Source organism: Prionailurus bengalensis, chromosome A1 (genome assembly GCF_016509475.1).
Source record: "Prionailurus bengalensis isolate Pbe53 chromosome A1, Fcat_Pben_1.1_paternal_pri, whole genome shotgun sequence".
In the NCBI taxonomy this organism is placed as follows: Eukaryota; Metazoa; Chordata; class Mammalia; order Carnivora; family Felidae; genus Prionailurus; species Prionailurus bengalensis.
This window is the reverse complement of record NC_057343.1, coordinates 84,763,174-84,784,832: the sequence shown is the minus strand read 5'-3', so window position 1 is coordinate 84,784,832 and position 21,659 is coordinate 84,763,174. Positions and strand designations below refer to the sequence as shown.

The 21,659-nt window shown below is 38.2% G+C and overlaps 1 protein-coding gene, 2 non-coding genes and 1 pseudogene across 3 annotated transcripts; 2 read left to right on the top strand and 2 right to left on the bottom strand.

The window, feature by feature from the left end:
- The first annotated feature begins 713 nt into the window (after positions 1-713).
- LOC122469616 lies at positions 714-2,268 on the top strand (annotated as a pseudogene).
- An 8,175-nt stretch (positions 2,269-10,443) lies between these two features.
- TRNAE-CUC lies at positions 10,444-10,515 on the bottom strand. Its single transcript has one exon. It is a non-coding gene; the product is annotated as a tRNA-Glu (tRNA).
- A 266-nt stretch (positions 10,516-10,781) lies between these two features.
- Positions 10,782-10,887, bottom strand: TRNAL-CAA. Its single transcript has 2 exons — positions 10,850-10,887; positions 10,782-10,827 (listed from the first exon to the last, which is right to left on the bottom strand). It is a non-coding gene; the product is annotated as a tRNA-Leu (tRNA).
- A 2,484-nt stretch (positions 10,888-13,371) lies between these two features.
- LOC122469542 (homeobox protein NANOG-like) lies at positions 13,372-14,317 on the top strand. The gene is given in 2 exon segments (XM_043557060.1): positions 13,372-13,571; positions 13,573-14,317. Coding segments are annotated over 2 exon segments (666 nt in total). The 5' UTR covers positions 13,372-13,457; the 3' UTR covers positions 14,125-14,317.
- Positions 14,318-21,659: the final 7,342 nt, after the last annotated feature.

Sequence of the window (21,659 nt, the reverse complement as noted above, 5' to 3'; positions counted from 1 at the left end):
CAATGGGTCTACCAATCAAGGAGATCTGACAATTGTAAATATTTATACCCCAACTTGAGCACCCAATTTTATGAATCAATTATTCACAAACATGAAGAAATTCATTGATAATAATACCATTATAGTAGGAGACTTTAATATTCACTTGCAACAATGGACACATTATCTAAGCAGAATATCAACAAAGAAACAATAGCTTTGAAAGACATACTGGACCAGACAGACTTAACAGATATATTCAGAACATTTCATCCTAAAGCAGCAGATTGCACATTCTTCTCAAGTGCACATGGAACATTGTCCAGAATAGATCATATACTGAGTCATAAATCAGCCCTCAAGAGGTACAAAAAGATTAAGATAGTACATGCATATTTTCAGATCACAAAGCCATGTAATTGAAGTCAACCACAAGAAAAAGTTTGGAAAGCCCTCAAATACATGGAGATTAGAGAACATCTATTAAAGAATGAGTGGTTAACCAGGAATTTAGATAAAAAATTGAAAAAATAAATGGAAGCCAATGAATATGAAAACATAATAGTCCAAGCCCTTTGGGACACAGCAAAGAGGAAAGTATATTGCAGTTCAAGCCTATGTCAAGCAAAAAAGGTCTTAAATATGGCGGGAGGCTGTGTGTGCTAGCAGGGCAACATCAGCCACCCACCTGTGTTGGAGCAGAGTTAGCGCTGCACTTGGGGGTTCACAGCAAATGTTTTAATTAAAGCATGGAATATGGAAATCAGAAGAAAAACTAAAAAAGCTAGTGCTTTAGTCTCATCTGAAATTCTGTGGGCATGCCTCTTATAAGCAGTATAATGGCAGAATTTTAAGCCAAGTTGAGAATCTCTTTTAGTAGAAATTTCAAGAATTATTTTTGACTACTACATACTAGTAACTGTTCAGTTGGTGAAATTGAAGATCTTTCATCAGATCTTCACCAGATCAGAATAAATAAATCAAGAAGGAGGTTTTTCCAGGAGCTGGCTGTGCAAGATTTGCTAGAATTCATATCCGATCACACAGCTGAGAAAGACCCTTGGTTTATTTGGACATGTTGCTGAACCTGAGGCTCGTATGCTTCTGAGCTGCTGTGGATGGCCCTGGCTCTCTTGACCACTCTTCCGAGTAGGATGTCACTGAGATCCCTCAAATGGAGCCTCCTGCTGCTGTCCCTCCTGAGTTTCCTTGTGATGTGGTACTTCAGCCTGCCCCCCTACAATGTGATAGAACGTGTTAATTGGATGTACTTCTATGAATATGAGCCAATTTACAGACAAGACTTTTTCTTCACACTTCGAAAGCATTCAAACTACTCTACTCAAAACCCACTTCTTATCATTCTGGTGACTTCACACCCTTCAAATGTGAAAGCCAGACAGGCCATTAGTTACTTGTGGTGAAAAAAGAATCTTGGTGGGGATATAAGGTTCTTACCTTTTTCTTACTAGGCCAGCTGGCCGAAAAGGAAGACAAAGTGTTAGCATTGTCCTTGGAGGATGAGCACATTCTTTAAGGTGACATAATACGACAAGATTTTTTTAGATACAGGTGGGTAACTGAGTTTTGCCCTAATTCCAAATACATCATGAAGACAGACACTGATGTTTTCATCAATACTGGCAACTTGGTGAAGTATCTTTTAAATGTAAACCATTCAGAGAAGTTTTTCACAGGTTATCCTATAATCGATAACTATTCCTATAGAGGATTTTACCAAAAAGCCCATATTTCGTACCAAAAGTATCCCTTCTAGGTGTTTCTTCCCTACTGCACTGGATTGGGTTCCATAATGTCCAGATATTCGGTGTCAAGAATCTATCAAATGATGAGTCACATAACACCATCAAGTTTGAAAACGTTTATGTTGGGATCTGTTTGAATTTATTAAGCATGGACATCCGTATTCCAGAAGACACAAACATTTTCTTTTTATATAGGATCCATTTGGATGTCTGTCAACTCAAATGTGTGATTGCAGCTCATGGCTTTTCTTCCAAGGAAATTATCACATTTTGGCAGGTTATGCTAAGGAACACCACATGCCATTATTAATTTGACAAAAGCCTAGGGAAAGACAGGATACTCTGTGGAAAATATTAAAATTGCTGTAAAATATCCAATGGAAAACTCATGGGAGGGTCACTGTGTTGAGTTGCACTGAACTGAGAGTCATGAAGAACCCACAGACTGGGGACTGGAGGGTCACACTTTGATTCACCTAGACAAAAACCAAGTCAGGCTCTTTAAAGGTGATCATAAGAGGAATTAAACACCTTATAAAGGAATCTGGGATTTTTGTTAATAAAACTAATAGGACCAAACTATTTGAACATGCCATTTGGCAGACTAGAATTTGTTAAAAGGGTTTCATTGAATTATAAGCTCATTAATCCATAGCAATGAAGCAATGTAGATCTCTACTTATTGAGCATTCTAGTCTGTTAAGGTTTTTGTGTATATCTGACATGGGTTGTCAGTTTTTAAAAATACATAGTTCTGTGTAAAAAACTAAAGTTACACTGAACAAAATTTCATCTGTTTTGGTCATTCAGAAGGTACTTCAAGATGTTACAGCATTTCACTGTTATAAATTACTATTTAATATTACTTAGGACTTCCTTGTGTTTGAATGTTATTATTGTTTCAGTACTGTATAAAGAGAATAGTGATTCCTACCCTTTTCCATTTGAACTTTTACCCAATTACTTCACTGATGAATTTATTATTTCATAGCTCCATTAATGTAAAGTCATTGGTCATTATTGCATATCAGTAATCTCTTGGACTTTGATAAATATTTTACTGTGGTAATACAGAGAAGAATTAAAGCAAGAATATCTGAATTTTTGTCTTGTTTTTAAAACTGCAATCCCCAGTGTTTATATGTTACTCTGTTTCATTTTTTCACCTGAAAATTAAGAATAATATAGAATGCCAGGGAGCATGTTTCCTTTTGGAAAGGACTCTGAATGCAAAAAAGAAAAAAAAGGACCCTGATGGCCACAATATTGTGAATACTATTATTAATCTGCTCCATGTGTGTTCTCATTAACAATCAATTTGAGAATAAAGAGGGAAAAAAGAAAGAAAAAAAAGAGAGGTCTTAAATACAATTTGACATTACACCTAAAGTAGCTAGAAAAGGAACAGCAAATAAAGCTTAAAGCTAGCAGAAAAGGGGAAATAATAAAGGTTAGGGAAGAAATAAACTAGAGAGAAACAAACAAAAACAGCAAAAAAAAAAAGTAGAACAGATCAATGAGTCAGAGCTGGTCCTTTGAAAGAACTAACAACATCGATAAACCCCTAGCCAGACTTATCAAAAAGAAAATAGAAGGACTCAAATATATAAAATCACAACTGAAAGAGGAGAGATAACAACCAACACCACAGAAATACAAACAATTTTAAGAGAATTCTATGGAAAATTATATGCAAACAAACTGGGAAATCTGGAAGAAATGAACAAATTCCTAGAAACATACAAACTACCAAAACTGAAACAAGAAGAAACTGAAAATTTGAACAGACCCATAACCTGCAAAGATATTGAATCGGTAATCAAAAATCTCTGAACAAGCAAGAGTCTTGGGCCACTTGGCTTCCCAGTGGAATTCTACCAGACATTTAAAGAAGAGTTAATACTTATTCTTCTCAAACTGTTTCAAAAAATAGAAATGGAAGGAAATCTTCCAAACTCAGGTATGAAGCCAGCATTACTTGGATCCCAAAAACAGACAAAGACCACATAAAAAGGAGAATTACAGGCCAATATCCTTAATAAATCTTGGATGCAATAATTCTCAACAATATACTAACAAATCAAATTCATCAGTACATTAAAGAATTATTCACCATGATCAAGTGGGATACATTCCTGGACTGCAGAGCTGGTTCAATATTTGCAAATCAATCAATGGGATCCACCTCATCAATTAAAAAAAAGAGATAAGAACCATATGATGCTCTCAATAGATGCAGAAAAGCATTTGACAAAATACAGCATCCATTCTTGATAAAAACCTTCACAGTAGGGAGAGAAGGAACATACCTCAACATTATAAAGGCCATATCTGAAAGACCCAAAGTGACTATCATCCTCAGTGGGGAAAAACGGAGAGCTTTCCCCCTAAGGTCAGGAACATGACAGGGATGTCCACGCTCACCACTGTTGTTCAACATTGTACTGCAAGTCCCAGCCTCAACAATCAGACAACAAAAAGAAAGAAAAGGCATACAAATTGGCAAAGAAGTCAAACATTCACTCTTCTTAGATGACATGATACTCTATGTGGAAAACCCAAAAGACTTGACCAAAAAAACCTGCAAGAACTGATACATAAATTCAGCAAAATTTCAGGATATAAAATCCACATACAGAAATTGGTTGCATTTCTATACACCAATAATGAAGCACCAGAAAGAGAAGCCAGGGAATCTATCCCATTTACAATTCAATCAAAAACCATAAGTAGGAATGAACATAACCATTCAGGTAAAAGATCTGGACGCTGAAAACTATAGAAAGCTTAAGAAAAAAATTGAAGACACAAAGAAATGGAAAAACATCCCATGCTCTTGGATCAGAAGAACAAATATTATTAGAATGTCGCTACTACCCAAAGCAATCTCCACATTCAATACAATCCTTATCAAAATAACACCAACATTCTTCATAGTGCTAGAACAACAACAAAAACAACAAAAATTCTAAAATTTGTATAGAACTAGAAAAGACCCTGGATAGCCAAAGTAATGTTGAAAAAGAAAACCAAAACTGGAAGCATCACAATTCCAGACTTCAACTGTATTACAAAGCTGTAATCAGACAGTATGTTACTGGCATAAAAACAGGCACACAGGTCAATGGAACAGAATAGAGAACCCATAAATGGACCCACAAATGTATGGTCAACAAATCTTTGACAAAGCAGGAAAAAATATCCAATGGAAAAAAGGCAGACTCTTCAGCAGATGGTGCTGGGAAGACTGGACAGAGACATGGAAAAGAATGAAAATGGACCACTTTCTTACACAATACACAAAAATAATTCAAAATAGATGAAAGACCTAACGTAAGACAGGAAACCATCAAAATCCTACAGGAGAAAATAGGCAGCAACCTCTTTGCCCTGGGACACAGAAACTGCTTACTAGACATATCTTCAGAGGCAAGGGAAACAAAAGCAAAAATTAACTTTTGGGAACTCATCAAGATAAAGAGCTTCTGCACAGTGATGGAAACAATCAACAAAACTAAAAGGCAACCAATGGAAAGGGAGAAGATATTTGCAAATGACATATCTGATAAGGGGTTACTATCAAAAATTTATAAAGAACTTATCAAACTCAATGCCCATAAAACAAATAATACAATGAAGAAATGGGCACATAGATACTTTTCCAAAGACATTCAGATGGCTAAGAGACACATGAGAAGATGCTCAACATTACTCATCATCAGGGAAATACAAACCAAAACCACAATGAGATACCACCTCATACCTATCAGATGGGCTAAAATTAACAATTCAGTAAACAAACAGATGTTGGCGAGGATGCAGAGAAAGAGGAATGCTTTTGCACTGCTGGTGGGAATGCAAACTGGTGCAGCCACTCTGGAAAACAGTATGGAGGTTCCTCAAAAAATTAAAAATAGGGGCACCTGGGTGGCTCAGTCAGTTGAGCATCTGACTTCAGCTCAGATCATGATCTCACAGTTTGAGGGTTTGAGCCCTGCTTGGGGCTCTGTGCTGACATCTCAGAGCCTGGAGCCTACTTTGGATTCTTTGTCTCCCTCTCTCTCTGCCTCTCCCCCACTCGTTTTCTCTCTCTGTCTCTCAAAAATGAACAGTAAAACAAATTTAAAAAAATAGAACTGCCCTACAACCTGATGTGGGAAACAAAGGCAGAAGGAAATGGCAGATAAAAAATTTCCTTATGATCTGCAGCCCATTGACAAATACTTGAGGCTGGCAGAGTATAACATTTCTGTAGAAACCACCTACTGTCTTAACGTTAATGCTTTGCTAGAAGGAAAAACCTTATCTTGAGAATGGCTGGGCCTCCAGTATCCTGTGAGTCTTTAGCATGTAAAATCTCCTTTGGAAATTTTCCTTGGATTTTATCTCCCTCAACTCCCAAATATATAACTAGTCATTCCTCATGGTCCTGGGGCAACTCTTCCTGCCCATAGGTCCTGTCCCTGTTCTTTAATAAAATCACCTTTTTTTGCGCCAAAGATATGTCAAGAAAGATCTTGGTTGTTGGCTCCAGACCCCCACCACTCCAAAAAAAACCTCATCCCAAGCCAGCAATTGTGCTACTAGGTATTTATCCAAAGGATACAAAAATGCTGATTGGGGGGGGTGGGGGGGTGGGTACATGCCCCCTAGTGTTTATAGCAGTGCTATCAACAATAGCCAAATTATTTAAAAAGCCCAATGTTCATCAACCAATGAATGAATAAAGATGTAGTATGTGTATGCGTGTATCTATAATGGAATGTTACTCAGAGATTAAAGAAAATGAAATCTTGCCATTTCCAACAATGTGGATGGAACTAGAGTGTATTACACTAAGTGAAATAAGTCAACCAGAGAAAGACAAATATCACATGATTTCACTCATATGTGGAATTTAAGAAATAAAACAGATGAAAATATGGGAAGGGAAGGAAAAATAAGATAACAACAGAGAAGGAGCAAACCATAAGACACTCTTGAATACTGAGAAAGGGTTGGGGGTTGCTGGACGGGAGATGGGTGGGGGGATGGATGGGCTGTGTGGGTTTGGGCATTGGGGAGAGCACTTATTGGGATGGGCACTAGGGGTTGTGTGTAGGTGATGAATCACTGGGTTATACTCTTAAAACCAGTTTACACTGTATATTGACTAACTTGAATTTAAATAAATAAAGTTCAAAACACATGCTTAAATAGCTTAAGGAAGTCATAGGTAGACACACAACTAAAGTAAATCTAAATAATGAAGCATCATCAAATAGATATCAATGTATTGAATTTTTTTAATGAAATTAAGTAGAATTTATGGAGTTTAAATTTACTAGGGTGCTTCATCAACAGATTTGAGCAGGCAAAAGAAAGAACCAGTAAAACTGAAGAGAAAACAATCAATTATAAATTCTCAAACAGAAAAGAGAGAAATAAATAATCTCAGAAAGCAGAACACCAACCAATTAAGCATATTAAACATAATGAATGGGAGTTCAGACGGTTACAAGAATGAGGAAAGAATAGAAACAACATTTGAAAAATTGGGGCGCCTGGGTGGCTCAGTCGGTTGAGCCTCCGGCTTCGCCTCAGGTCATGGTCACGCGATTCGTGAGTTCAAGCCCGGTGTTGGGCTCTGTGCTGACAGCTCAGAGCCTGGAGCCTGTTTCAGATTCTGTGTCTCCCTCTCTCTCTGACCCTCCCCTGTTCATGCTCTGTCTCTCCCTGTCTCAAAAATAAATAAACGTTAAAAAAAAATTTAAAAAAAAAAAAAAAAAAGAAAAACTAATGGCTGAACACTTTCCAAACTGGTGAATGACATGAATCTACACATCAGAAAAAATCAATGATCTGTAAACAGGATAAAGTACAGACACTCACAGTTAGACACATTATAATCAAACCGTGATAAGCCAAAAACAGAGACTACAGAAAGCTGCAAAAGAGAAGCAACTAATATATGCAACTAATATATGATTATCACTTACAATAATAGCAGATTTCTCATCAGAAATGATAGTCAAGTGCAGTGAGATAATGTATGCAAAGTGCCTAAAAAAGATTTTTCACCCAAGAATACTATAGCTGGCAAACTATTCTTCAAAATGAAAAACACTTATTTCCATACACACACATCCTGAGGACTTTTAATGTTTGTAGATCTTCCCTACAAAAGTGCTAATAAAATTCCTTTTGATGAAATGAAAGGGCGCTTTATGGTCGCTTGAATATGTACAAAGAAATAAAGGTAACTACATGGGTAAATACAAAAAAAATATTTCAAAGATACGTGGTTTGCAAATATTTTTTCAGTCTGTATCTTATCCTGTTAACAAGGTCTTCTGAAGAATGAATTTTTAATTTTGACAAGGTCTGATTTAATGATGTTTTCTTGGGGAACCTGGGTGGCTCAGATGGTTAAGCATCAAACTTCAGCTCATGTCAGGATCTCACAGTTCGTTAGCCTGAGCCGTGTGTAGGGCTTTGTGTTTACAGTGCAGAGCCTTGGGCCTGCTTTGGATTCTTGGTCTCCCTCTCTCTCTGCCCCTCCCCACCCATGCTCTGCCTCTCTTCCTTTCAAAAATAAATAAACATTTAAAAAAATGATGCTTTCTTTTATAGATTACACTTTTGCTGTCATTTCTAAGAACTCTTCACTAAGCTCTAAGTCCTGAGGATGTTCTCCAGCTATAAAGCTTTATATGTATTATATTATATGTAATATGTTATATTATAGTTTTATATGTAATATTTAAGTCTGTGATTCAAATAAGTAAGTAAGTAAATAAATAAATAAATCTGTGACTCATTTTGAGCTGGTTTCTGTGTAAAATGTGAGCAGTTTCTCAAATAAAGTGTGTTCATCTACTAATAAATTTTATATACCCTTGGTACAAAAATTAGCATATTGGGGCACCTGGGTGGCTCAGTCATTTGGGCCTCTGACATTGGCTCAGGTCATGGTTTCACAATTCATGGATTTAAGCCCTGTGTCAGGTTCTATGCTAACAGCTCGGAGCCTGAAGCCTGCTTCGGGTTCTGGGTCTACCTGTCTCTCTGCCTCTGTCCCACTTGCGCTCCGACTCTCTCTCTCTCTCTCTCTCTCTCTCAAAAATGAATAAACATTAAATTTTTTTTTTAAAAAGAAAAATTAGTATATGCATAAAATTACAACAAAGAAAATTAAGGATTTTCATAATCTTACCACTTACAGAAAATTATTTGAAAAAATCATAAAATTTACATTTAGATGTATGTCCTTTCCACTTTCTTTTTCCTTTTTTCTTAGATATGTTTGGATCCCTTCCATTTCCTTTTGAAGATGAGGAAAAGTTTTAAAATGAAACTCACAGGTTAGATAGAATTTCATTCTCTTTCATCTTCATCCTTTGACCAGTTTTACCATTAGAAAACTAATGTTTAGAGAGGGTAAACAACTTGCCTTCAACGTGACCACTAACCTAGCCATCATTTACTGTGCCTTGTTCCATACTGGGCTAAATTACAAAACAAAAACAAAAGCAAAAACAAAAACAAAACAAGACAAGACACGACACAACACAACACAACACAACACAACACAACACAACAAAACAAAACCAACTACTAGAGCACAGTAAAGCAAAGGTAAAATTATTCGTCCAAGGTTTGGGGCTGTCTGGGAAGCCAGGTTCTAAATAACAGGGAAATAGAGGTATCCTAGTGCAGCCCTGGCCTGGAGGTCTAGACAGATGCCCAAGGAGAAATGAATACTTTTATAAACAATAAATTAGGCATGGAGGCTCAGAATATTATACAGACTTTAAGAAGATAGACTTTAAATGTGATTTAAATGTTTAAAAAAATTTTAATGTTTATTCATTTTTGAAAGAGAGACAGAGTACAAGCTGGGAGGGGCAGAGAGAGGGAGACACAGAACCTGAAGCAGACTCTAGGCTTGGAGCTGTCAGCACAGAGCCCCACACGGGGTTCAAACCCACTAATGGAGAGATCATGACCTGAGCCAAAGTCAGACACTTAACCGACTGAGCCACCTAGGTTCCCATAAATGTTTTTATTATTAAAATATATTTTTCCACAGGCATTACAATAGAAAATTGGGCAATGAAAATTTCTAGAATAAAACTTTTAAAAAGAAGCTATAAAAGATATTTTGGGGACAACTGGGGTAAATTTGAATGTGAACTGGCATATGATGATATGTTAATATTGACTTTCTTAGGTGTGACTTTGAATAGCCTAATGATGTCTACAACTTTCACATGGTCGGAAGGCTGGGGATGCAATAGAGAAAAAAAGAATGCAGCAAAATATTAACCAACGTATTTACATAGAACACCGGTGTTTATTGTCTCATTATTTTAATTATTCACCATATTTTCAAAATTAAAAGATGTTGGAACAGGAGAGAATTACCAGACTTCCTTCCATAGCAACAATTGCCTGAGTTGTTGTGAGGAGCTAAGAGCCTCCTGAACAGCTCCTCTATGTTACATGTACCGTTCTAAAGGCCTTTTGGACAGCTAGAGGGACTTTTTAACCCCAGGAATATGGCAGTATCATTTATTGCTACCTGCATCTCTAAGTATAGGAGAACAATGCCATACACAGTCTTCGCTCATTAACCGTAGTAACTTTCACTTCTCATAATGACTTTTGGCCAAAAGAGTCACCTGGTATACAGCGAAGTTGAAAGAAAAAAAGAACTTTCCCTGACCGGGAATCGAACCCGGGCCGCGGCGGTGAGAGCGCCGAATCCTAACCACTAGACCACCAGGGAACACCTAGCAGAGACATTTGCAATAGGCTATACTAAATATGTGATGTATGACGTAAGTTGGGAGCATGAGTATGATTGGATACTTTTCAAGCGATTAAACTTTCTCCCTCGCATAATAGCAGCCCTTCCGCCACCGCAGATCCGGAAAACCGGAGGAGGACAGCGGCGATGTGAGAGTCAGAGTACTACTGCTTTCTCAGAAAAGAAACCTCCAGCAGTCACTGGGAAGGTGTTGGGGTCCTTTAAGGAAGGAAACAAAACGCATGTGTCAGAAGTGGGATTCGAACCCACGCCTCTATTCAGAGACCAGAACGCCCGCAGGGAAGGTGAGCACCTTGAGTCTGGCGCCTTAGACCACTCGGCCATCCTGACACCCGGAGAGATCGTTGCCCATGTAGAGTCCACTTCCTGTCTGGGCCTGTGGCGCTGCCCCGTCCCGCAACACCCAGGCTGCAGACAATCTTCCTGCCTGCCGCTTGCCTGGAATTCTGAACAATGCCTGGTCTGTTTTGGACCTGGGAATGTCTAACCTCCATCTCCTCGGCAGGGAATCGAACCAGTCGAACCAGGGGCAAATGCAATCTCACTAGAAAACTAGAGGGGTTCGTGACCACTGCGCAGGCGTCCTACTCAGCAAAGGCAGGAAACGTAGCAAAGGCAAAGAGCATGAGCCAGGCTGTTGCCCACCACGGCGACCTGCCACTCCTCCCTGGCCTTCGTTGCTGAAACTCTTGCTAGTTAATACATGGAAAGCACGTGGAAATATACTTGCCAAAGAGGAAGTGGCAAGTGATTGCTGATGCTGTTGTTTTTATTATTAGGTATTTCTGCCCTATCGTCCCTGCCAAACCCATCCTTCAAGATCACTCCTCCTCCTCCGCCAAGTCTCACAGTCATGGTTAGAGATAAAGGAGAAACAGTGTTAAAGAAAAAGATCATTCTATTAAAGAAAAAAAAATATATATATATATATATTTTTTTTTTTAAGTACTGTAAGGAAGACTTTTTTTTTAATTTTTTTTTCACGTTTATTTACTTTTGAGACAGAGAGAGACAGAGCATGAACGGGGGAGGGGCAGAGAGAGAGGGAGACACAGAATCGGAAGCAGGCTCCAGGCTCTGAGCCATCGATGAGCCCAGGGCCCGACGCGGGGCTCGAACTCACGGACCGTGAGATCGTGACCTGAGCTGAAGTCGGACGCTTAACCGACTGCGCCACCCAGGCGCCCTAAGACTTTTTTTTTTATGTTTATTTACGTTTGAGAGAGATAGAGACAGAGTGCAAACAAGGGAGGGGCAGAGAGAGACACAGAATCTGAAGAGTCTCCAGTCTCTGAGTTGTAAGCACAGAGCCCGACGCAGAGCTCCCAACTCACCAACTACAGGATCATGATCTGAGCTGAACTCAGATGCTTAACCAACTGAGCCACCTAGGAACCCCAAGAAGACCTTAAGGGCCATTATCATGATAGGTGCAGGTACTGCTGCCATGGGGTCTTGCAGTGGGTGGGAGAGAGATGGGACTCAATTCAGACTACAACAAAGAAAAGTGAATTTTATAGCTAAGGAACCAGGTGGGGATCAGTGGATAGAAAATTAGTAGGAGAAAATATCATCAAGGTTAAGGGGGGAATTCTATCTGAAATGGCCTGACAAGATTCTCGCTGAAGGCAGGCCAGAATGATAAGATCTCACATTGGGATAGTAGAGGATGAGGAACCGCATTAGATATCCAGGATAATCAATATCAAGGATGGGAGATTCTGGCTAAACTTATTTAGCAGGAATCTTGCTAAAAGTGGACAATGAAGAGACAAACAGGGAAGTTCAAGTAAGACCTAGTAGAAAAAGAATTCAGGTGGGCAATTAACACAACAGTGCAAAGACAGCTAGTGTGTTTTAGCAACCAAAGGGAAAGCCCAACTCCTCTGCTCCAGACTATATACCATTCACTCATGCATTCATTCACTGAGACTTTATTGAGGGTCCGCTGAAAATATAGCAATAAACAAACACAGAAAAGCCCTGCCCTGGAAAACGCACATGTGTCAAAATTTTATTCAGTTCATTAATGAGGAACTGCAAATGATGTTATAACCAATTCAAAGGAGATTTTGAAGAGTTTTAAAAATAATCAGTCAACCAAAGGAATGTTGAGAAAAGACTGCTAACAGATGGCAGACAGGTTAATATCCTAAGGATAGGTAATAAACTGTGAGGTTTAAAGATATGATTTTTACTTTGGGGTAATTCTTTTTTTTTTTTTTACTAGAGAAAAATCAGAGGTATCTCTTGACAAATTTTATTTGTATTGATATAAACAGGAATCTCTGGCCTTGATCTCAGACAGAAACCATTTGCATTGCTATCAGTTTTCACCTGCAGATTTATAAAAATAGCCAAGTCAATCAAAGGTGCCCATGGAATCAATTATTCCCCCAAAGGTCTGCTAACCAATGCTAAGCACTCCATTATGAGTACACCTAGCATCTAAAAGTACAAGAGTTGGACAGTAAAGCAGTCAAAACAGATTTTATTCAGGAACTATTACAGTAGAGGATATGAAACTTCATATAGAACTGGGCTCAATTCTAAATACAGCAAGGACAAGCAAGGATTTGAGTCAAGGAGTAGAATGAGAGTCAGTGGATGGAAAATGATTGAGAAGAGACAAGAGTACAGAGGTTCTTACTATACTGACCTAACAGGATGTCTGCTGAAGGCAGGCCAATCATGAGATATCACCTGGAGGATGGGGGGATGAGGAACTTGATTAGATATGGAGGGTGATCAGATACCAGGGTGCGGGATTCTTGATAAACTGACCTAACAAGATTATTAAAATTAGAATCTTCAGCTGTGGACAAACTAAGGTTCTGTGGCTCCAGTTTTCCTGTTCCCCACCCAGTCTGGACTACCAGGTAGCTACCTTTTGCATTACAATGGCCTTGCAACAGGAGTGTGGATCCAGCTCAGCCCCAATGCCCATCTTGTCCCAAAGCACCAATTCTAGGGACTCTTCTCCAACGCCTGAGATTTATGGACCTGAAGAAAATTAATTCATCCTTGCAAATGTCATCTGTTGAGACACCTCACATGGAGACTATCTCTCATCTTCCTTCCTCCATGAATCTGCTTATTCAGGACAGCCCCAATTCTTTCACCAGTCCCAGACTAAAACTACTACCTGCTTCCATAGAGGAGAGGACAATGAAGAAGGAAGATACGGTCCAGGGCAAGAAACAGAAGATCAAAACAGTGTTCTCTCAGACCCAGCTATATGTACTCAATGATAGATTTCAGAGACAGAAATACCTCAGTCTCCAGCAGATGCAAGAACTTGCCAACATTCTGAAACTTAGCTATAAGCAGTTTAAGACCTGGTTCCAGAACCGGAGAATGAAATGTATGAGATGGCAGAAAAACAACTGTCCAAAGAATAGCAACAGTGTGACTCAGAACAGCTCAGAAACTACAGAATATACAGGCTTCTATTCCTATCACTGGGGATACCTGATGAACACTTTTGGAAATCTTCCAAAATGGAGAAACCAGACCCGGAACAGCCAGTCTTGGAGCAACCATTCCTGGAACAGTCGGAACAACTAGGAACAACCTGGAACCTGGAATAACCATCGGTTCCACAACTGTGAAGAGGAATCCCTGCAGCCCCAGATCCATTTCCAGCAAAATTCTTTCTAATGGGGAAAAAAAGTGTAAAAAAGCAAACTGCTAAGCATTCTAGTATCCAGGAAATAATGGATTTATTCCCAAATTACTCTGTGAACATACATCCTGAAAATGTGTGACGATGAGTATATTATTCATTCTCACTTTGGGCAGTGGCTGCATTACTTTTCCTAGGACTTGTCTTTTAGAGTCCTATAACTCTGCCTTGATATTCTGTTTTTCTTTATGTCGATTGAGGAGGTATGATTGGACTCTAATTAAAAAGATTTCAGTAGCATTGGCTGCTACAGACATGATAAAAGATGTTTCTGTCTGTAGATACCTAGATATAATACTAGTTTGGGTATATTAGGCTCTAGAATCTAACCTCAAGAATAGAAAATAGTTGGGATGCCTGGGTGGTTCAGTTGGTTGCGTGTCCGACTTTGGCTCAGGTCATGATCTTATGATCTGTGAGTTCAAGCCCTGTGTCAGGCTCTGTGCCAACAGCTCGGAGCCTGGAGCCTGCCTTGGATTCTGTGTCTCCCTCTCTCTCTGCCCCTCCCCTGCTCATGCTCTGTCTCTCTCTGTCAAAAATAAATAAACATTAAAAAAAAGTTTTAAAGAATAGAAACTAGAAATGCAGAGCTGTGTGATAAAGGATTATTTGTATTTTCTGAGATTAAGAGGCTTTATTTTTAATAACCTCAGTTGTTACAGTGAAGGGTTAAGCTGTAATACACTTCAATGATTTCCTCTGCCCCTTGTGCTGTTTTACTACAACTCTTAATTTGTTCATTATTCTAGTATTTGTAGAAAGATATTTTGCATTTTAATGTATCATGATAATAGTACAGTTTGGCTGGTTGGTTTATAGGTTTAAGTACAAATATACAAAATACCCACTTTGCTTAAAAAACAAAAAAAAATTATACTCTTCAAGGATGGACATGGGAGCCCATGGTGGAGGCTTAGTTGAAAAGAGGGTTACTGAACCAAAGTGGACCTGCTTCTCAGTGAGTTATAGAACAGACCACCACCAGGTGGAGTTGCCTCACAAGGTTATCTGTATTTGTACAAATAAGGAGATCAGAGAATAATTTCCAAAGCTGTATCTCCCCCAAACAAGGGAAACTTTAGGGTTCCTTTAGGGCTTGGGATGAATATTCATAAGGAGATTTTATTTATATCATATTCATATTCATAAGGGGATTTTAACATTATAATGAGGCTGAAGTAACAATTGGTCACCTCTGGCACTTTCTGATTCATCTGGCCAGGCTCTCCCTCAAATGTTTGTTTTTCTATTCCAGCAGTCTATTAATTTGTCTATTAATTTGTTTCCAAATGATAAAACCAACAGCTAGACAGAAGCTTCTAGGAGTTTAGTTTCCATTTTTTAAGTTATTTTTTTTAATGTTTATTTATTCTTGAGAGAGAGTGAGAGAGCATGAGCGGAGAAGGAAAGGAGGAAACACAGAATCTGAAGCAGGCTCAAGGCTCTGAGCTGTCAGCACAGAGCCCTATGCAGGGCTCAAACTCATAAGCCGTGAGATCATGACCTGAGCCACCCAGGCACCCCTAGGAGTTTATTTTCTTAAAGGAAGATTAACAGTTTAAAAAAATGGAAGATTGACAGTTAAACAGAAGCTTCTACTAAAAATTTCCTGAGTTCAGGGGGTCAGGCCAGTGACAAGAGGAGCCTAACTAAAGTTTAGTCAAGGGAAGTCTTTGTCACTAGTAATCTCTGTTGTCTATTTCCAACTTTGGTAATCATTTCTTATTACATTGAACCCCTGTCTGAAGGGAGGACATGAGCATTGGAAGACAAGGATTGGTGTTTTCTGTAATGCTGATGATAATATCCAACTCATCTGGTGACCTACTTGGCCTTCATGAACTTTTGGCCAGCTTGGTTCTACCTGATAGTCTTCCATATGCCCCAGTGAGCTAGCTGCCTGTTCCTCAACGTGCTTGATCTGCCTTCATTCCCACTGCCATGCCCGGATAAAGCCCTGCTCTACCTAAGACCCTGGAGGGCAAGACTGGAGAAGCATCTAAGAAGAAAACAAAATATCTGTTCTTAAGAAACTTACATTCCAGTAGAGAAAGACCTAGAATAAACAAAATTATTATATGTTGGGAGGGATAAGTACTGTGACAAAAAATAAAGCAGAGAAAGAAAGGTAGAGAGAGATGCAGGTGATGAGGAAGGACTCTCTCAGGATGTGCCTTTTGAGCAGAAGTTTGAAGAGAGTTGGTGAGCGACCAGATAAAATATGTGGGGGTAGAGGGTTTCAGGGAGAGGGAAGAGAAAATACAAAGACCAGCAAGGAAAGCAAAAAAAACCAATATGGGTGGAACTGAGTGACAGGGACTGATGCCAACTTGTGAAATGACCCTGAGTGAAGAGGACAATTTTGAGCTAAGTTGTGGTAAGATATTGGCTGCTTTGCAAGGATGTCCTGCCTATTGTATGGGGAGTAGACTTTAGAGTGCAAGAGTGAAGCAGAGAGAGCAGTTGAGGGGCTACTGCAAGCCCCTTTGACTAAACTGTATGGCAGCAAGCCAAGTAGTGAGAATTGAATTCTGGATACATTTTGAAGGTGACAGTAACAGGATTTGTTGAGTTTTTCAACACAAAATGAAACAAACCTTGTAGAATTTCTTTAAAAAGGAAGAGGATTTTATTTGAACTCAAGTTAGGACAGCTGCTCAGGGTACATAATCTTCAAAACGAAGAGAGTCTTCTAGGGAAAGAACATTTGGGGCAGGATTATATATGTTTTAATATAAAGAGTTACAAATTGGGAGCTTGGGAAGATGGCAGAGTAGGAGGATCCTGAGCTCACCCCATCCCACATTTACAACTAGATATCATCCACATCCAAGTCAATAAACCAGAGACTGACAGAAAACCTCCACATACAGAGAAGAAGTTGCATGTGACAAGTTAGGGAAGTCAGAAAGGTGGAGGGAGGCTGCTCCCAGGAAGGAGGGAGTTGAACACATGGAGTAAGCACAGAAATAGGCCCTTGCACCAGGAAGCTCACATGAAGAAGACTAATCTCCATAATATTTGGCTTTAAAAGCCAGAGGGGCTGATATATGTGAGTTTGTAAAACCAGTGAGACTTGGAGCCTGGAGCTTTAAAAATCCACTGAATCAGTACTGGGCAAGCTGGGATCTTGAGTGACAGCTGGGTTGCTGCCCTTAAAGGGACACAGTCTGTATGTAAGGCAACATAAAAAAGGTAGTTCACACAATGCCTGGGGGCAACAGGAGACAGATCTGTTCATACTGACTTTGGAGTATGTTAGGGGACATCTCTGAAAACAAGGAAGATGGCAGGTGCCATTTTCCTTACCTGTACCCCACCATAAATACAGGAACATTTCATCCTAAAAGAGCAGAATACACATTCTTTTCAAGTGAGTGCAGAGAATAGATCACAAATTAGCACACAAAAAAAAGCCTCAACAATTCAAAAAGAGTAAATTCATACGATGCATCTTTTCTGACCACAATGGTATGAAACTAGAAATCACAAGAAAAAAATATGGGAGGACTACAAATATATAGAGGTTAAATAACGTGCTACTAAACAATGAATGAGTCAAACAGGAAATCAAAGAGAAAAAATAAGCCCATGAAAATAAATGAAAATGAAAACACAAAGGTCCAAATCCTTTGAGATGTAGCAAAAGAGGTTCTAAGAAGAAGTATATAACAATACAGGCCTACCTCAAGAAGCAAGAAAAATCTCAAGTAAACAACCTAACCTTACACCTAAAGGAGCTAGAAAAAGGATAACAAACAAAACCTAAAACCAGCAGAATGGAGGAAATAATAAATATTATAGCACAAATGATACAGAAAAAAAATAGAACAGACCAATGAAACCAGGAGCTGGTTCTTTGATAAAATCAATAAAATCAATAAACATCTAGCCAGACCTATTGAGAAATAAAGAACTCAAATCACAAATGAGAGAGGAGAAATAACAGACAACACCGTAGAAATACAAAGAATTAGGGGCTCCTGGGTGACTTGATTGGTTAGGCTCCTGACTCTTGATTTCGACTCAGATCATGATCTCACAGTTCATAGGATCAAGCTCCATGTTGGGCTCCACACTGACAACGTTGGAGCCTGCTTGGGATCCTCTCTCTCCTTCTGCCTTCCTTGCTCATGCTCTCTCTCTCTCTCAAAATAAATAAATACACTTAAAAAAAGATTTTAAACAACACTTAAAAAAAAAGAAATACAAACAATTATAAGAGAATATTATCAACAACTACATGGAAACAAATTGGACAACCTAGAACAAATGGATTAATTCCTAGAAACATACATACTACCAAAACTGAAACAGGAAGAAATGGAAAATTTGAACTGTTCTATAACAAGCAAATAAATTGAGTCAGTTATCAAAATCTCCCAACAAAGGTACAGGGCCAGATAACTTCACAGGCAAATTCTACCAATCACTGAAAGAAAAGTTAATATCTATTCTTCTCAAACTGTTCCAAAAAATAGAAAAGGAAGGAAAACTTCCAAATTCATCCTATGAGGCCAGCATTACCCTGATACAAAAACCAGATAAAGACAACACTAAAAAAGAAGACTACAGACCAATATTCCTGATGAACATGGATGCAAAAATTCTCAACAAAATAGTAGCAAATGGAATCCAACAGTATATCAAAAGAATCATTCACCACAATCAAGTGGGATTTATTCCTGGGCTTCAAGTCTGGTTCAATATTTGCAAATCCGAATGGAGTTAAGATGAGTATTTCATATAAATGAAGTCACATAGGAGTGCCTAGGTGGCTCAGTTAGTTAAGCATCCAACTCTTGATTTCGGCTTAGGTCATGATTTTGCAGTTCATGAGTTCAAGCCCTGCATTGGGCTCTGTGCTGTTGGTGGAGAGCCTGCTTGGGATTCTCTGTCTCCTTCTCTCTCTGCCTCTCCCTAGTTCATGTGTATGTATGTGTTCTCTCTCTCAAAATAAATAAATAAACTTAAAAAAATGAAGTCCTACCATATATGATTTTTTTCTGTGTGTGACTTCTTTCACTTAACACGCACTGTGTATCCATAATGTAACATGTATCAGTATTTATTTCTTTTTATGGCCAAATAATACAGTTGGCCATAATTGACATTGAATAATGTCGGTAGGGGTTACGGACAGCGACTCCATGCACATTTGAAAATCCCTGTATAGCTTTTGACTTCCTGAAAACTTAACTATTAATATCCTACCATTGATGGAAAGCCTTACTTTAAAAAAATTTATTTTAACGTTTACTCATTTATTTTTTAAGAGGCAGAAAGTTCAAGCGGAGGAAAGGCAGAGAGAGAGAGAAGAAGAGAGAAATCCCAAGCGGGCTCCACACTGTCAGTGTAGAGCCTGACGCCGGGCTTGAACTCACTAACCATGAGATCATGACCTGTGCCAAAACCAACAGTCCAATGCTTAACAAACTGAGCCACCCAGGTGGCTCCAAAAGCCTTAATGATAACATAATCAATTAACATATTTTTATGTTATATGTATTATATACTGTATCCTTACAATAAGGTAATTTAGAGAAACAGATGTTATTAATAACATCAGAAGGAAAATAAAATATATTTACAGTACTGTACCATATGAAATCCACATGGGGTGCCTGGGTTGTTCAGTCAGTTGAGCATCTGACTCTTGATTTCTGCTCAGGTCATGATCCCAGGGTCATGGGATCGAGCCCCTCATCAGCCTCCATGCTGAATGTGGATCCTGCTCAAGATTCCCCCTCTTGGGAATCTCTATCTTTCTCAAAATAAATAAACTTAAAAAAAAAAAAAGATTCTCTCTCTATGTCTTTCTCTCTCTCTCCTTTTCCCCCTGCCACTGCTCACTTTTTCTGTCTAAAATTAAAATAAATAAATAAATAAATAAATAAATAAATACAAATAAAAATAAAATATTTTTAAAAATCCACATATTAGTGGACTTGCATAGTTCAAATCCATGTTGTTCAAAGGTCAACTGTATAGATATAGCACAGCTTGTCCATTGATGGATATTTAGGTAACTTTAGTTATTGTGAATAATACTCCTATGAATATGAGTGTACATGTGCTCAAGTATCTGTTTTCAATTCTTTGGAGTATATACCTAGGAAGAGAATTCTGGGTCGTTGGTAATTCTGTTTAGTTTTTGGAGGAAGCAGCAATCTATTTTCCTCAATGACTGAACCATTCTACATTCCCACCAGAAATGTATGGGGGTTCCAGTCTCTCCTATTTTCCTTTTTTTTTTTTTTATTATAGCCACCTTGGTGGGTGTGAAGTCCTGCTTCATTATGGTTTTAATTTGCATTTCCCTAAAGACTAATATTTTTTTTCATTTGCTTGGTGTCCATTTATACATCTTCTTTGGAGAAATGTCTATTCCTTTGTTATTTTTTTTAATTGGACTGTTGATCTTTTCATTATTGATCTGTAAGAGTTCTTAAATATTCTGGATACTAGACCTTTATTAGCTACATGACTTGCGAATATTTTTTCCCATTCTGGAGATTGACCGTTCACTTTCTTCATAATGTTCTCGATTAAGTGTAACGTGTATATTTTTCTTTTGTTGTTCATATTTTTGGTATCATATTTAAGAATCCATTGCTAAATCCAAGGTCATGAAAATTTACTTCCATTTGCTCCTAGTAACTTTATGACTTTAGTTCTTATCTTAGGTCATTGATCCATTTTGAGTTAACATTAATATGTGGTATGAGGTAGGGGTCCAACTTCATTCTTTGCATGTGGATATCCAGTAATATCCTAACAGCATTTGTCAAAGAGCCTATTCTTTCCACATTGTTCAACATCAATTGATGATGGATACCTGGGTTTGTTAGTGGACTCTCAATTATACAGTGATCTATATTTCTATCTTTATGCCAGTAATGCATTGTTTTGAGGGCTTTGTAGCTTTGTAGTAAGTTTTGAAATCAGGATATATGAATCCTCCAACTTTGTCATTTTTCTTCAAGATTGTTTTGGTTATTTAATGGCACTTTTAGTTCCGGATGCATTTAAGTATTGGCTTTTCTATTTCTGAAAAAAAATGGAATTTTGTAAAGATTACACTGAATCTGTACATCTGTGCATTACTTTGGGTAGTACTGACTCTTAACAATAATGTTTCAGTTATGAACATGGGATATCTTTCCATTTATTTAGGTCTTTAATTTATTTCAGTCATGCTTTATAGTTTTCAATGTACAAGTCTTTCACCTTCTTGGCTAAATTTTATTTTATTCTTTTGGGGCTATTGTAACTTGAATTATTTTCTGTTGTAAATGGAATTGCTGAAATATAGAAACACAATTGAATTTTGTGTTTTGATCATATAGTCAGCATATCATATACTAGAGCTAAGCTTACTTATTAGCTCTAGTAGTTTTTTGGTGGATTCTTTGGG